Source organism: Condylura cristata, unplaced genomic scaffold (genome assembly GCF_000260355.1).
Source record: "Condylura cristata isolate star-nosed mole 26May11 unplaced genomic scaffold, ConCri1.0 scaffold00029, whole genome shotgun sequence".
NCBI lineage: Eukaryota > Metazoa > Chordata > Mammalia > Eulipotyphla > Talpidae > Condylura > Condylura cristata.
The window spans coordinates 10,878,599-10,893,134 of NW_004567130.1; the positions used below are offsets into that span (position 1 = coordinate 10,878,599).

Consider the following 14,536-nt stretch of genomic DNA (forward strand, 5'->3'; position numbering starts at 1 on the left):
CGGCGGGGCAGGGCAGGTGGCCGCCAGGGCGGAGCCGCGCTGGTTGTGACAGTGAGTGGCAATAATGGGGCAGCTGTGTGCCACCCACTGGGCGATGTGCAGGCACCGACAGCACAGCTCTGGGGGTGAGCGCGACTGCCCCGCGCCCTGCGGAGAGGAGAGGGGGCCACAGTGTAGGGTGGCGGCTCCGCGGGGGTGGGAGGGCTGGGGGACCCCTGCCCTGCCTGCACCGCCCGCCATGAAGCCGGCAGGGGCGGGAACCAGGACTGGACCTGGCTTTGGAGTCAGCTAGGCCGTCTTGGCGGTGGTGGGCGTCGGTGGCTTCCTGTTCTCCGCAGCAAGGCAGTGAAGCGCCCAGCGGGGCTCGAAGGCCGCAGCTGTGTGACCTTGAGCAATCGAGGCCCGCTCCGGGCCGCACCTGTGCCCTGTTGCGTGGCTGTGGCCGCTAAATGCCGTTCCGCACGAGCCCGACCAACCTGCCTGCAGTGACTGGGTTGTTGGTACCTGCAGCGGTGACAGTAACACTGCTGACCTCCTTTGGGGCGGGAACGTTTCGGGGTCATTCCAAGTAGTGATGTCGGGACTCACTTCAGAGCTGGGCGCACTGTGCCCCAGAGACCTCCCTGAGCCTGGTGGTGCCCTCAGAGGGCTTCAGCTGTGTCTGAGGGGCGTGTCAGGGGGTAGGAGGACCCCCGTGCCAGGCTCAGTGCCAGAACCTGGCTCCCAGCTGCCATCCTGTGGCCATTTCTCAGATTCTGTCTTCATCTGTAAAGTGGGGATGACTTCATTACCTACCTCTCCTGTTGACTCAGGAGAGGCCAGAAAAGCACTTGTCAGCTGCTCTTTGCATGCTGGGGTTCCTCCCAGTGGCTTTCCACTCAGCCCTGACATCCCAGCTCATCACCCAGTGATGAGCCCCCCAGGGCATGGGGTGATGTACTTGGCTCATTGACCCAGCTCAGAAGGGCCCAGGGCCTGCCCAGCCCCAGCCCCAGCCCCTTCCTGTCCAAGCCTTTGTTTCCTCTTCCCTGGGCTGCTGGTGGCTGTGAAGCTGGCGGAGAACTGGGTGCACCGCCCCAGCGTGCTCCTGGGGCCCCGGCTCTGGTGCTGCCAGGCTCTGGGGGCCTGGCCTTAGCGAGGTGGGTATTTCCAGTGCAGGGCCACGTCCAGGTTGTCCGCTGTCCCCACCTCTGCCCCAGACTACACCACAACAGCCACTGGCTCTGAGCATGGGAAGCCTCAAACTGGGGCTCCCTTGGGGCCTCCCCAGGCAGGCCAGGGGAGAAGAACCGAAGGCAGCAAAGGGGAGGACAAAATATGAGGAAGAGTCCATGCTGTGGGGTTTGAACTCCAGCTTCCCAGCTTTGTTGCCGTGTGACTCTGGGTAGGTCTCTGAGCCACACTTCTTTTCATAGAACACCCCTACTTTGCAAGGGTGTGACCGGGAGCCAGAGAGAGAGTGTAGGTGAAATACCCAGCACACGCAGTGCTGGTACGCGCCGAGCGCCTTGGGACTGGCCTCCTGCCAACTCCCAGGCGCCACGGCGTGGGGTCCGTGCTGGCCTGCCCCAGCCGCTCCGCCCCCGTGGGAGCTTGGAGTAAGCCAAGCACAGAGCCGGAGAGTTTAGTGGTTCGGGGGAGCGCCACCCCTGAACCACCGCCACACCATACAGGGAACGAGCCAGAAGGGACGGGCTCTGCTCCACCTCAGCTGCTCCACAGACCACTCCCGGACTGTGACCTGCGGCCTCCAGCCGTGTGCTGCAGAGAGCTGGACAGGTGAGCGAGCCACGGGTGCGTGGCGGCCAGCACTGGGCGCCAGGAGGCGCCGGGCTCCAGGCTCGGCAGCAGGCAGGGAAACGGCCCCTTTTACTCTGGAGGGGAGCGAGAAAGAAAACGAGCTACAAAGCAAGCCCACAGCTGAGACACCATCTGTGTTTTCCTTTTTTTTTCTTTCTTTTCGTTTTTAAAACAATATAGTGCAGACTGCACTTCTCACAGTAGAATATAATGGTCAATTTTAGTATAAAAAAAAAACATTCTCAGAGATTTGTAAATGCACTTAGTGCTTGAACAGGCCTTGGAGAGAGATACAGTACCGCTGTTGGGGCGCCAGAGGGGCCGGGGCGTGGGGAACGTGGGCCTCGGGGACGTAACAGGGTCCTGCCTGCCTCCCCCTCCCCTTGATGGTGTGGGCAGGCTTTGGGGGTGCAGCTTGCACGAATGGGATCAGATTGCCCAGTGAAAACCAGGAGGTTCCCCCTTGCTGGCTCCGAGGAGACCTCCCAGAGAAGGCAGAGTAAGGCCCCTCTGACGGGGGTCGGGGTCTAAGACCGCAGGCCTGTTGGTCACCCCTGTGGTGCCGTTGTGCGGATAGAAAAATGGCACCCCTTCCTCAGGTTCGGAAAATTGCTGTAATAAATACACGTGTAGGGTGCAGGTGGCGTCTCCTTGCGCGAGAGGCCCTTGTGCAGTGTGCCGTCTGCACGGCTATGCCCAGCAGCCCTGGGAACCGTACTGCAGAGAGGGGAAGGCGGTAGGCCAGAGCGGGGTGTGGGCCTGTGTGGGGAAGGGGGGGGCGGGAGGCGGGTCTCGGGCAGGAGCAGGTGGGCCGCAGTCCTGGGGCCTCTGTGAGAGTGGTCTGCACCTGTCCTGGCCGGTGGGGGATGCTGTGGGCCAGTGACTTCCTCTAGGCCTCTCTGCTCCTTTCCCAGGAGACAGCATCCTGGGGTCGGGAGAAGCTCTTGACGTCTGGCTCTAGACCATCCTGCATCCCACCCTGGCCCCAGCCCCTTTTCCCTGGAAAAGCAGGAGGAGCCATTCCTATGTGTAAGTGGTTTCTCTCTCCCTGTCTCTGCCAGCTTGAATGGAGGAAGGCGTGGAGGCAGCGGCTGCCTCAGGCACTCCCAGGGTCCTGGGGCAGCGGATGGGGGGGCCCTTTGTGAGTGGGGTCACTGCCGCTCCCAGACAGGTGGCCGGATGGTAGCAGCCAGCCTGGCTTCCCTGTGGGCATCAGCGGGCACGTAAGCACGGGGCAGGGCCCTGCGGCCTGCTCCCCCTTCGGCACCCCGTCCGTCTGTCCATGCGTGTGCCGGGCAGGCCTTATCTGTAGACGGGCAGGCGGATGTGGGCGTGCTGGTGGTCAAGCAGCCGGGGCACAGCCACGGTCTCGTAGCCCTTGCCCAGCATCTGCTCCTTGATGCAGGGCGGCCGGATGTCGTTGATGAGATACTCCAGCGACTGCAGGCTGCTGCTCAGCACCGACGTGTTGCACATGCTCTTGCTGGGCAGGCCTGAGAGGGCCTCTGCGGGGGGCCCCGCCAGCTCCCGGGCGGCCCCCGGCCCCAGCTCGGTGACCGCCACCGCAGCCGCCGGGTTGTAGCAGTCGCTGGTGGGGGTCGCCAGCACACTGTTCCAGGGGGTGGCAAAGTACTGGCCCACAGGGAAGCTGGCAGGCAGCCCCATGCCACAGTTGAGGGGTGATCCAGTGGCCCGCTCGTAGGCCCGTCCCCCACAAGCCTCTGGGGACTTGCTGGCCACCGCACCGCCGCTGTAGGCCCGCAGGGGCTGGGGGGGCGGCGGGGGTGGCTTCTGCGGCCACAGCAGGTAGTCCAGGCCGCCCTCCGCGTACCCTGCGGGCTTGGTGGTCCCAGCCAGCGTCAAGGCCGACGTGCTTCCCTGGCCCAGCTCGGTGCCTTTTCGGCAGTCGGGCAGACCAGCAGTGGCAGAGTAGGCCATGCTGGGGAAGGTGGGCACCGGGCCATGCTTGGCCGGGCTGGGGTGGGGAACGGCCACGCCCTGGCAGGCCGTGGGCGCAGCGCCTGGGGCCTGGCACTGCTGGTTGAGCTGGTAGAGGATGCTGTGGATGGAGGGCAGGTTGGACGGTGGCAGGGGCAGGCCGCGGCCGGGTAGGGGGATGACTGAGGTGGCGGTGGCGGCCGCAGGCAGGCTGGGCGGTGGGGCAGGAGCCTCGGGCGGCTTGGGGTAGGCCAAGGGCCCCAGAGTGCTGGGCGCCGGGTAGGGCGCGATGCCCACCTGCACGGTGGCCGGAGACAGCTTGGTCCGCTTGCCCTCGGCGCTCTTGAGCACGCTCTTGGCTGGCCCAGCGGGTGCAGCCACGCCAGAGGAGGAGACGGCAGCCTTGACGATGGCCAGCAGGCCCTGGTAGCCGGCAGCATGCGGCGGGTAGGGGCTGTAGCGCTGGCCGCTGGTGTCGTAGCCGTTGACAGTGCGGCTGAGGTGCTTGTGCTGGGGCACGCGGATGTTGGTGGGGAAGATCTTGATGGACAGCGGGCTGTTGGCCACCTTCTCAGCGTAGGCGTCCAGCTCTGCCGGGCTCGGGTAGCGGGAGGAATGCATGGAGCTCACCACCGTCTCACCTGCGGGACAGGTGAGGGCAGGACAGCAGGTGAGGGCAGGACAGCAGGTGAGGACAGGACAGCAGGTGAGGGCAGGACAGCAGGTGAGGGCAGGACAGCAGGTGAGGGCAGGACAGCAGGTGAGGGCAGGACAGCAGGTGAGAGCTCAGCGAGGCCTGAGGCCACGCCCCCCCAGGGCCCAGGGAGCTGCCCTTCCCTCCTTTCACTTTCACGTTCATTCATTTCATCTACATTTTGAAGCTTTGGGTCAAAACCTAAACTACAGAGAGGAAACCGCCAGCAGTAAACTTGCCGCTGTGCGTCCACGCGACCCAGCTCAAGGACAGGACAGGTTACGTGTCCTGGGCCAGTCCCAGACAGCAGCCTGCCGCGGCCTGGGATCCTGCAAGCCAGGCTGGGCGGCTCCCCTCCACGGCAGGCCAGGTGGGGGCTCCTGCGGGACGGCCCCACCCGCAGCCCCACCCGCAGCGCGCTCACCCTTCGGCCTTCCGCTCTGGGGCTGGTGCGGCAGCACCTGTGTTCCCTGGGCTGTGGGGAGATGCAGGGAGTGGAACTGTGGGACACGGGAAGGTGGCTGCTGAGCGTTGGAGGCGCCAGGCTGCTCCCCCCACACTACCTGTGGGTGGGTGGTAGTTTGCCCCCCAATCCCTGCACTTGGCCTCTCAGTGCTGCCCCATCCTCACTCGGAACTTGGGAGGATGATGTGCTGTGCCCTGGTGGGTGGGGTACAGGACACGGGGGCGCTCATCCTGAGCGCCCATTCCCTGGCTCAGTCAACAGGCAGGTGAGAAGGGGTCCGCCCTCCTGGCAGCCGAGGCCAGCGTGGTGGCTGCGGCCTGTTGGTGAGCTGCCAGTGCTGGGTAGGGCGCGCCTGGGGTCAACCGCCGACGTGCCAGTCAGGCGCCACTGTGCGGGAGAGCGGAGCGGCTCGCTGGCAGACCCTGCTCCCGTCCAGAGCCCCTCCCCAGTCCTCAAGGGTTTCTGGGGGCCACCCAGACCCTGCCTGGGGTAGGGAGTGGAGCAGGGTCTGCAAGAGAAACTGAGACCTCCCACCGCCAGCATTCGCAGCTGGAGGGCCTGGGCATGGGGCTGTGGCCCTAGGACGGGGGCAGTGACTGCCGGGTGGCCTTTGGGAATGACAGCCGGGGATGGTGGGGGTCGGGCGCCCGCGCTTGGGTGAGACCGTCACATGCTCTCAGCACCCAGCGGTATTTGGCGTATGGAGAGCTGCTCCCCTTTGAGCCTGTTTCTTCACCTGAAAATGGGGCTGCTGCTAAGAGGGTGGCTGTGAGGGCCTCCCTAGCCATGTGGGGCACGTCAGCGCATGACCCTGTTGCAGCTCTTCCCGTCGGCCGGGAGAGGAGGCTCAGGGGCGCCTGCTCAGGGCGGGCTGGCACTGTGGCCTGGCCCCCTGCTCCCCCAGACCCACCCACACCCCCCATCAGCAGGCCACACGCCACCCTGTCCTTCTGGAGCCTTGTCCACGACCCCTCGTGAGTGCACAGCCAAAGGTGTGCTGTGATGGGGAGCCAGGCAATGTGGGGGTGCAGGCGAGGAAGTGTGTGGGTGGGAACCGTAGATAATTCAGAATAAGAACGGGAGCCCAGCGCCGTCTGCATAAGACCAAGGGGAAGCGTGGCTCTGCGGGAGGGACAGCGGGCCCCCACGTGCTTTGTGCCTGGCACACTGGTGATGCCAGCACGTGGGCTTGTCACACTGAGGGAGGGTGTGTCACTGGCATTGATGGGACTCTGTGGAAGGCCATGCTGCACACAGAACTGGGTGCATGAGAGCGGGCAAGGCGTGGGTGGCCAGGCTGGAGCAGCCTGCCCGGGGCCTCAGCAGCACAGGTATTAGCAGAGATGCAGGTTGGACAGGTCCCGTCCGTGCCCTGAAGTGATAGGAGGTCTGACTCCCTGAGGCAGGGACTGAGCAAGGTGGTGGGAGCCCTGGGGAGGCGGGAGGCCAAGGCCCTCATCCCCCTGGCCTGACCAAGGCCAGGCAGGTGGCGCAGCCCCTGGCTGGACACAGGCCCCACCCTGACCTGGCCTGGCCAGCCCCCTCCTAAGTGGCCTAAAATAAACTCGGTGTGGAGAATGGAAATGTCACTTGGGCCAGTGGGGGAATCTTTCTCCGAGATTGGATTTAAACTACATTATACAAGCAATTTCATGGGCACTTAGCGCCGCTCGGAGAGTCCCGCAAAAAAGGGACCAGCTCTTCATTTACCAGCCATAAATCAGCAGTTGCTATAATGAGCACAAAAATGTCACTTTTATGCAATTTTACAGATGAACAAAACTGGTGAAATTAACTGTGGTAACCTACTATAGTCAGCAAAAGCGGCTGCCGAGGAAAAAATTATATCTGTATGTATTTTTGTTCCTCTTAAACTCTCTTCCCAAGCAAGTTTCTGCCATTGTGGTGTGAAAACTCATTTGTCCTCACCATTATACTTTCATTTGGAGTTTATCTTGAGTATCCAATGAGCCACCAACTGTGAAAATGATTAAATCTACAAAATCTATCTAATGGACGGAATAAATTAGGTGTTCAAACCTTAAGAAGGAAAAAAAGAACAACGCCTGTTCCTAGTCACTGAGAGAAAGGGCGCGCGGGGGGCCCCCACTTGGTCAGTGGGGCTCAGCCAGGGGGGTCGGTCCCTCCTCTGTAGCTGGCGCCCAGACGGTGCGGCGCAGGCTGTGGTCGGGGGGCTGGGCTGGGCTCCCGCTTGTTTGGAGCGGCTGGGAGGTGGAGGTGGCCCCGTGTCACAGATGAGCCTCTCTGGAGGTCAACGGTGGGGCGACTCGGCAGAGGCGGGCAGGACGCCTGGGGCACAGCGGGTGAGCGTTGGCGATGTGAACCCCTAGTTGGTAACTAATACAAGTCCAGTTTTACAGGCCAGGAAAGGGAAACTCGGTTTCCCAAGACCACACAGCCAGGGAGCAGCAGCACTGGGACTGGACCTGGGCTGCTGCCTCCAGGTCATCTCCGCCCCCTGTACCCCGAGGCAGGCCGGGTTGAGACGCCCTCAGAAGGACAGTCCTGAGGAGGGCCAGAGTCAGCGAGGCGGGAGGTGACCCACAGATGCACCCCTGCCCCCCCCCCCGGCCCTTGGCTCTGCCTTGCTCAGATGTCTGGCGGGGGCGTCTCCCCAGTTATGTGCCCAATGCTTCAGTGTCCAGCAGGAGGGGGACTTTTGGGTGGGGTGTGGACCGACAGGTCACCAGAGTCCCTGCTCTGTGAGCCTTTTCCACCAGAGTTGCCAAAGTAGTAGCTTGGGCTCCTCAGGCCAGTCTGGACCCCGACTGCAGGAAAGCAAAGACCCCAGGCCCCCTTTCCTGCTCCCCACAGATGTACTAACTCAGAAAAGGCCTCTCATGACGGGGCCAGCTGGGCCAGCTGTCCAGGGTGGGCTTCTGACCCCACTGGGGTTCTGAGAGCTCCTGAGCATTGTAACACATGCACCTTGGCAGATTCTGACCTGCGGGGGTCCACCCCTGCCAGTCTGGGGCGCCCTGAGCCAGCCTGTGGTCTGTGTCCCTCAGCCTACGGGGCCACTAGCTGCTGTGGTTCAGATGTGGCCAGGTTGATGCACCAGCCGGGAGCCCCTGTCCGCAGTCAGACAGCCCCCACAGAGCAGGCACCCAGAGACCATCGCAGTCCCGCGGCCAACAATTTCCCGAGCCCCCGCCCCCCACGTGCAGGTGCTGGGTTTTGGGGCCGCAGCCACAACCAAAGCAAACAAGTCCTTGCCCTTGCGGACCTATGTCCCAGCGGGGAGATGACACAGGAGGGTCGGAAGCAGCCCCTAGAGCAGTAATGCACTGGGGTGGTGGCTTGAGAACATGGCCACAAATCCTCCCACAGGTGGTGGGCCGAATTGCCCCCCAGCCCTGTGCGAGCCTGGCCGCGCGATCCTGCTGAACAGATGCAACAGCGCGGGCGTGTGGCAGGCCCGGGGCGGGGGGCGTACAGGGCCAGGAACTCCCACCTGGGCGCAGGGGCCGCACTCCTGCCACCCCCTGCACCATGTCCTGGGACACCCGGACCGCGTGGGGCCCCATGTGTGGTTGGGCCAACACCCTACATGTGAGGGTCAGCCTTGGGGAGCCCCCAGCCCAGTGTCCCAGCAGAGACCCTGTCCGTGGCATCACGGAGCAGAAACACTGTCTGGTGCCGCGCCTGCGTGTGGCTGTCACGCCACTGAGCTTGGGCGGTCCATTATACACCACAGTAACTGGACAGCAGGTTGGGGATGGAGCGGGGCTGGGTGGGGAGGTGCCTGGCTCCGGGGGGTTTCAAAGATTTCTTGGATAGGCTTGAGAGAGCAGGAGGGGAGGGAGTGAGCGAGCGCCTGGGGTTGGGAGGCCAGTGGGGAAGCACTGGGGGCTCGCGGGTGGTGAGCCAGATGTGAGTGGGGCTCTCACTCCACATGGAGGGTGGGGAGCAGAGATACAGCCCAGCTTAGGCTTTAGTGGGGCCCCGAGGCTACTGGGTGGAAGATAGGGGCAGGGAAAGGGGTGTCAGGAACATGTTCTGGGGAGCAGCTTGGCTCCCATGAGATGGAGTGCTCTGGGGGCCCCATCGGACCTGTGGCCCTGGGGCATTAAAACTTGGGTTCCAGAAGGATCTGCTAATGTGAGGAAGCGTGCAGGGCGCAGGAGGGGCTGCACGTGGACCCCCCCCCACTCCCCGCTGGCCTGGGAAGGGGGATGTCACTTCATGTTTTCTGATGTGGGTGACCACATGCTGCTTTAAGGTCAGGGAGGGGTGCACGGTGCCCCCCCTGGCCCTCCCAGGCCCTGCCCTGACATCTGCGTCTTGTAGCTGGCCGCAGAGCATCCTCCGCTTCCTGGCCCTGGACCTCCCAGAAAGGTGGCCCACGGTCTGAGACGGTGTCACGGCACAGGGCGGGGGCTGTGCACGGGGACTCACAGACACCTGGGCTCAAAGCCCAGCTCTGCCACACACAGTGGCCTCGGCTGGACCATGCCCCTGCTGAGCCTGCTTTCTCCCGTGTAAATGGACTCCCGCCGCCCTCTCGAGGGCTGGACAGGACCTGCCCTCTGCGCTGCCCGGAGGAACTCACTTCCTCCGCTGCTTCCAGGCCCGCGTGCTCCCTGCAAACCTCTCCTGAGGCCCTGTGCAGCCTCAGGGCCCCTCCTGCTGACCCCTGAGCCATACCAGTGCATGTCCCGCCTATCTCAGATGCTGACAGTCACCCTCTGCTGAGTGTCGCCTCTGTGCCATGCATGGAGCCAAAGCTCCTTGGCCTGGCCCTCAGGAGTGCCCTTGGCAGCGTCAGGAGGGGGACTCTGTGTTTCAGAAGAGCCCCTCAGCAGTCAAGGGGCAGGGCATCCCGGGGCTGCATTGCACATTCTGCTCCCCAGTGGGCTGGGAGGGGGCTAGACAGCCCGGGCGGGGAAGGGGCTGAGGTGGGCAGGGAGGCGCCCAGAGCTGTTCACCTTTGGGAGAGCAGGAGCCGCCCTCGCACCCGCCCAGTGGGTGGACATGGCCGCGGACCCCGGTTTGAGATCTCAGGCGTAGACACAGGAGGCGTGCCCGGCCGGGGCCGGGTGGGTGCACCTCTGCTTGCTAACAAACCCCGACTTAGAATCCAGCCGGAGTGACGGCTGCACGGTGGCCTGTGTCCCCCCACCCCAGCCCGGGCCAGATGGGAGGCTCCTGTCTCCAGGTGTCCGGCATCGGGCCCGGAGCGGCGGCTGCAGGGTGGTGGGGCTGCCACGCGGCGTCTGTGCGCAGTGGGCGCTTGACCTTAATGCTGGGAAAACGAAGAGGTGTCGCTTCATCCCACAGACAGCTCCGGCCTCCCGGTATCGCTGCTGTGCCCCCCAGCCCCCATGCTGTAGCTGTCTGCTGACTCGTCTCGGGAGCTAGACTGGGGGGCTTGAGAGCAGGCCCTGCTCCCTCGCCGCCCGAGGCCTGAGGACGCAGAGCCGTGGCAGGCGTGGGGCCCTGCGTGACGGTGCGGCCTGGCCGGTGCCCCAGAGAGGCTGCAGGGCAGCGCCCGAGCAGGAGGGCGCCCTGGAAAAGGCTTGCCGGCAACTTTCAAAGGCGGCTGGAGTGCTGGGTGAGCTGTCGCTGCCATTAAGTTAATGTTATGGGCCTTTTACAGGTGCTGGTTAAGTAGATGTGGTTATTAACAAGTATTAAGCCAATTAAAAGCAGCCCTTTGAGTGGGGTTTAATGTGGCCACAAGGAGACAGGGGAGCGAACTTGGCAGCCCCCCCTTTCTGAGCTGTGAGGAGGGACACGAGGGTGAAGGCAGGGGTGGGGCTCCCTGGTAGGGCCGTGAGAAGCATGGACTCGACACCCAGCACTGTCCCTTGCTGTGGGCGACCTTGGCCAGGCTCAGCTGGACGCCAGGTTGCTCATCTGTGAAGGGACGAGGCGGACAGGTCAGGGTCCTCGAAGCCCCTGCACTGCACCCTGAGGCCCACGCTCGCTCAGGGCACGCACGGAGGCTGCCGAGGGCACAGCATCCCTCCAGCCGCCAGACACGTGCTGGGCCCTGCTCGCTTGGCGGGCAGAGCTGCCCGTGGGGCTCGGCGAGACACTGGGGACACCTACCTCGAGGCACGCTCCGCCCAAGAGTGGAGGGAACCCCGGACTCTGGGCAGGGTTGGAGCCCAGTTTCCCACCGACCTCGCGCTGCTGTCTGCTCGGGCTCCCCAAGGGTCTGAGGTCGGCATTGCTGGGCCCCGCCGGATCAGTGAGATGTGGGGGTTCGTGACGTTGGCAGCAAGGCCGAGGAGGGCGATGGTGGCCCCTTTCTCTGTGGGTCTGTGTTCCACCCAAGGGATGTTCTTCCGGGTCAGCTGCTTCCCAGGCACATCTTCAGGGGCACAGTATCTAGGCATCTGGTGACGTTTAATCCCTTGGGTACCACCATGCTTGTCACCACCAACTGGTTTTGTGACAGCAAGAAACCCCCTTTTCTTTTAAATCCTGGATTTGGCTGCCAACTGCTTCCTCTTGGCCTTTCTGAAATACAGCCGCTGGGGATCTGCCCCTTCCTCTGACGGGACTGGAATGTGGTGTGGGCCTCGGGGTTACCGCCTTACCCTGGCCAGCAGCATTACGGCCTGGGCTTCGGGCATCGCTGCTGCTGGCTTCCCGGCTTTTTTCAGCCACCGTCTTGCGAGACAGGGATGAGCAGACCTCAGCTTCCTGACAGTAGGATGCACCTGACTGTGGCTTGAAGGTGCCGGGCACACAGTGGGTGTTCAGCAAGCGCTGTTTCCCATGCTGCCTTCATTTCGCCGCTCTCTCCTCCCAGAGGGCCCAGGAGGCCCCAGCGGACACTGCGTGGAGACGGAGCAGGGTCCAGGTCTGCTCCAGGACACATGGGCCTCTGGGCAGGGCCCCGGGGGGCGCAGCCCACATCTGCATTCCCCTTCCCTGCTGACACGCTGCCCTTGGAGGTGGCAGCCTCCTGAATGCTCAATTAACGTGACACTAATTAGCTGGTGGCACCGGCAGAATCCCTAATGAGGAGGGTGGGGGAGGGGCTGGGCCAAGGCAGGCACAGCTGTTCTCTGGGCTTTGCTGGGGGGGCGTGGGGTGGGGTGGCTGCCAAGCACCCTGACTTGCCCCAGCCCACTGACTTGAGTGGCAGCCTGAGGGCAGACTTGGGGGGTAACACTGGGGATCCCAGAATAAGCTAGGGAGCCTCAGAGAAGTGACCGTAGCTCCCTGGCCTGCAGTTCCCTCTGAGGGGACAGCGTGGAGCTTATACGGGGGAAGGCAGGCCAGAAGGCTCCACACATGGCGGTTGCCCAGGAAAGGCGGGGCCTCCCCCCTTCAGCTTTCTGGGCCGGGCCAGGCAGTGCATGGAAGCGTCACCAGGTTTCCACCAGGACACCAGGAGGGCCCCCTCTCTCTGAGTGCACGAGTGTGCGTGCTCGCGTACACGCCCACGCTCAGGGCACAGGTGAGCCCGTGCACCCAGAGCCCGCAGGTGCTCACAGGCTCACGTGCCATCCACAGCCCCTGCGCTGCGGCTGGAACCCCGAGGGGCCAGGGTCCCTGTAGGCAGGGCTGGGTGTACTCAGACCCCGCCCTGCCTGGCTTTCCTGCTCCCCACCTGCACCTGCGTTTCCCTCAGCTGCGCTGTCTTCGGGCACCCCCCCCCGGGTCCCTGTCCCTGTCCCTTTCCCTTCCTTCGTCCTTGCTGCCCGCCTTGGCCCTTTGGAACTGCTGCTGCAGCTCGCGCTCTGGGCACAGCCGGCTCCTGTCAGTCTTCATCCTGTCCATGTTGGCCAGACCCATCTGCCCCTTCCCTCCCCACCGCCAGCTCTGGCTTTCCTGGGCTGCCCCCCACCAGCTCTCTCAGCCACACCCCTACTCTGTTTTCTGATGTGGGTCCGTCAGCTGCAGACACCCTTCCTCAGTTTCTGGCTTGTCTTGCTGCTTTTATGGTGTTTTTTTTTTTTAATATAATAGTTTGCTTTTACATCATTTTGTGCCTTTTTCCAGCTCAGTTGTAATCCCCATGGGCTTCCCATTTATGATGTATTTTTGCTGAGCCAACTTTTAATTCTAACATGATCCAATTTGCTTTTCCTTTATATGTGCTTTAAAAAAAATTTATTTGTGCATATAGAACTGGGGTACAGGCTAGAGGTGCAGGGGCGGTGAGAGGATTCACCAGGGACAGAACGGGGAGCAGGACAGGCAGATCAACGAAGTACACTGCTGAGGGGAGCAGCGGGCGGGTCAGGAGAGGTCTGCCGCGCCCCGTGGGTCACCTCCGGGCCGGGGATCAAACTCGCCCCATGGGTCACCTCCGGGCCGGGGATCAAACTCGTGCTGCACTGGCTTTAGCTTCTCAGTGCTGTGCTTTAACCAGCTGCGCCACCAGGGAGGGCCCCATATGCGCATTTCTTACCTCAGCCCACAAGTCCTAGCCCAGGGATGATCTTTTTTTTTTTTTTTTTTAAGCATATGATGGCTCTGCTTTCCAAGGTATTAACTTCCTCTGCTGGCTTCTTTCCCGTGTGTGGTGTGAGGCGGCACCAGGGCCATGAGTCGGTAGAGAGAAACAGCTCGGCACGGCAAGTCCACCCCAGTGACGCGCGAGGCCCGCGGTGGCCTAGAGTAAGCTCGGGCACAAGGACCCACATCCAGCTGCTCTGCTCCACCTGCCCTCCATCCCCGTCTTGGCCATAGCAGCTCCCAGCTGTCATAAACAGAGGCCTCGGTGGCCCTCGTGGGTGGGGGTGTGGGAGTGGCGACTAAAGGTGCAGGTTGCTCTCGGAGACGATGAGGAAACGGTCTGGAATTTGACAGTGGCTTTGGCTGCACAACACCGTACTTACACTTAAGTACTGACCGGTATTCTTGAGCGGGGGGCATGGTGTGTCACACACTGTCAGCCTGTTTCCCAAAGGTGGTGATAGCAGCTCTTGGTAGATTTTTTTTCCAACTCTGCAGAGCAGGAGCTGGCCACCTTCATGCAGGACAACTAGCCTGCTGCCAGCTTCTGTAAATAAAGTTTTATTGGCACACAGCTGTGCCCACTCACTTCTGGGCATGTGGCTGAGCAGCGTTGGGGGGTCACTACAGAGACGAGGGCTGCAGGGTGGAAACATCTGCTGATGTGGCGAGCACAGCTGCACACGTATGTGACCTTAGTGCCACAATTCTGCTGGAACTCTCATTGTCTTGGGATTTTTACATGGGAAACTTTTATTTTTTTATTTTCCCTTACAGGGCTGGCCAGGAACTCTGTATGGTGTGGAAAGCAGTGATTTGGAGCTTGGGCCCCCTCCCCTGCCCCCGAATTTTTCTCTGGTTGGTTTGGGGACTGCGGTCCCTAGTTGCTAAGAGCTTATTTATTTAAGTCATAACAGGGCTGACTAGCGGGTTCTCCCCGGGGCTGAGCTCCCTCGGCGGGGCGGCACTGAACCTTCCCTCCATCCCCCAGGCTGTGCTCAGCAATAGCGACATAATCAAATCTGCTGTGTGGCCAGAGGTTTGTTTTTAATTTTATTGGAATTTCAAATTGCTTTGTTTCTTCCGTATTTTATTAGTGTCGTGGAAGCAGCTGCACCTGCAGGAACGCTCGTGGGGCTGTGGCTTCCTTGGGCGGAGACCGGCTCGGGCGGGAGCTAGCAAGCCCCAGCCGTCAC

At 62.5% G+C, this 14,536-nt stretch overlaps 1 protein-coding gene across 2 annotated transcripts in view; it reads right to left on the reverse strand.

Annotated features, from left to right (window-relative positions):
• Positions 1-1,985: 1,985 nt before the first annotated feature.
• Positions 1,986-14,536, reverse strand: part of FAM222A (family with sequence similarity 222, member A) — a 44,581-nt gene continuing 32,030 nt past the window's right edge. For both annotated transcript variants that reach the window (XM_004690949.2, XM_012730793.1), the window contains one exon: positions 1,986-4,379. In XM_004690949.2, the coding sequence (XP_004691006.1) occupies positions 3,103-4,379 (1,277 nt within the window). In that variant the 3' untranslated portion in view covers positions 1,986-3,102. The remainder of the gene's footprint in view (positions 4,380-14,536) is intronic.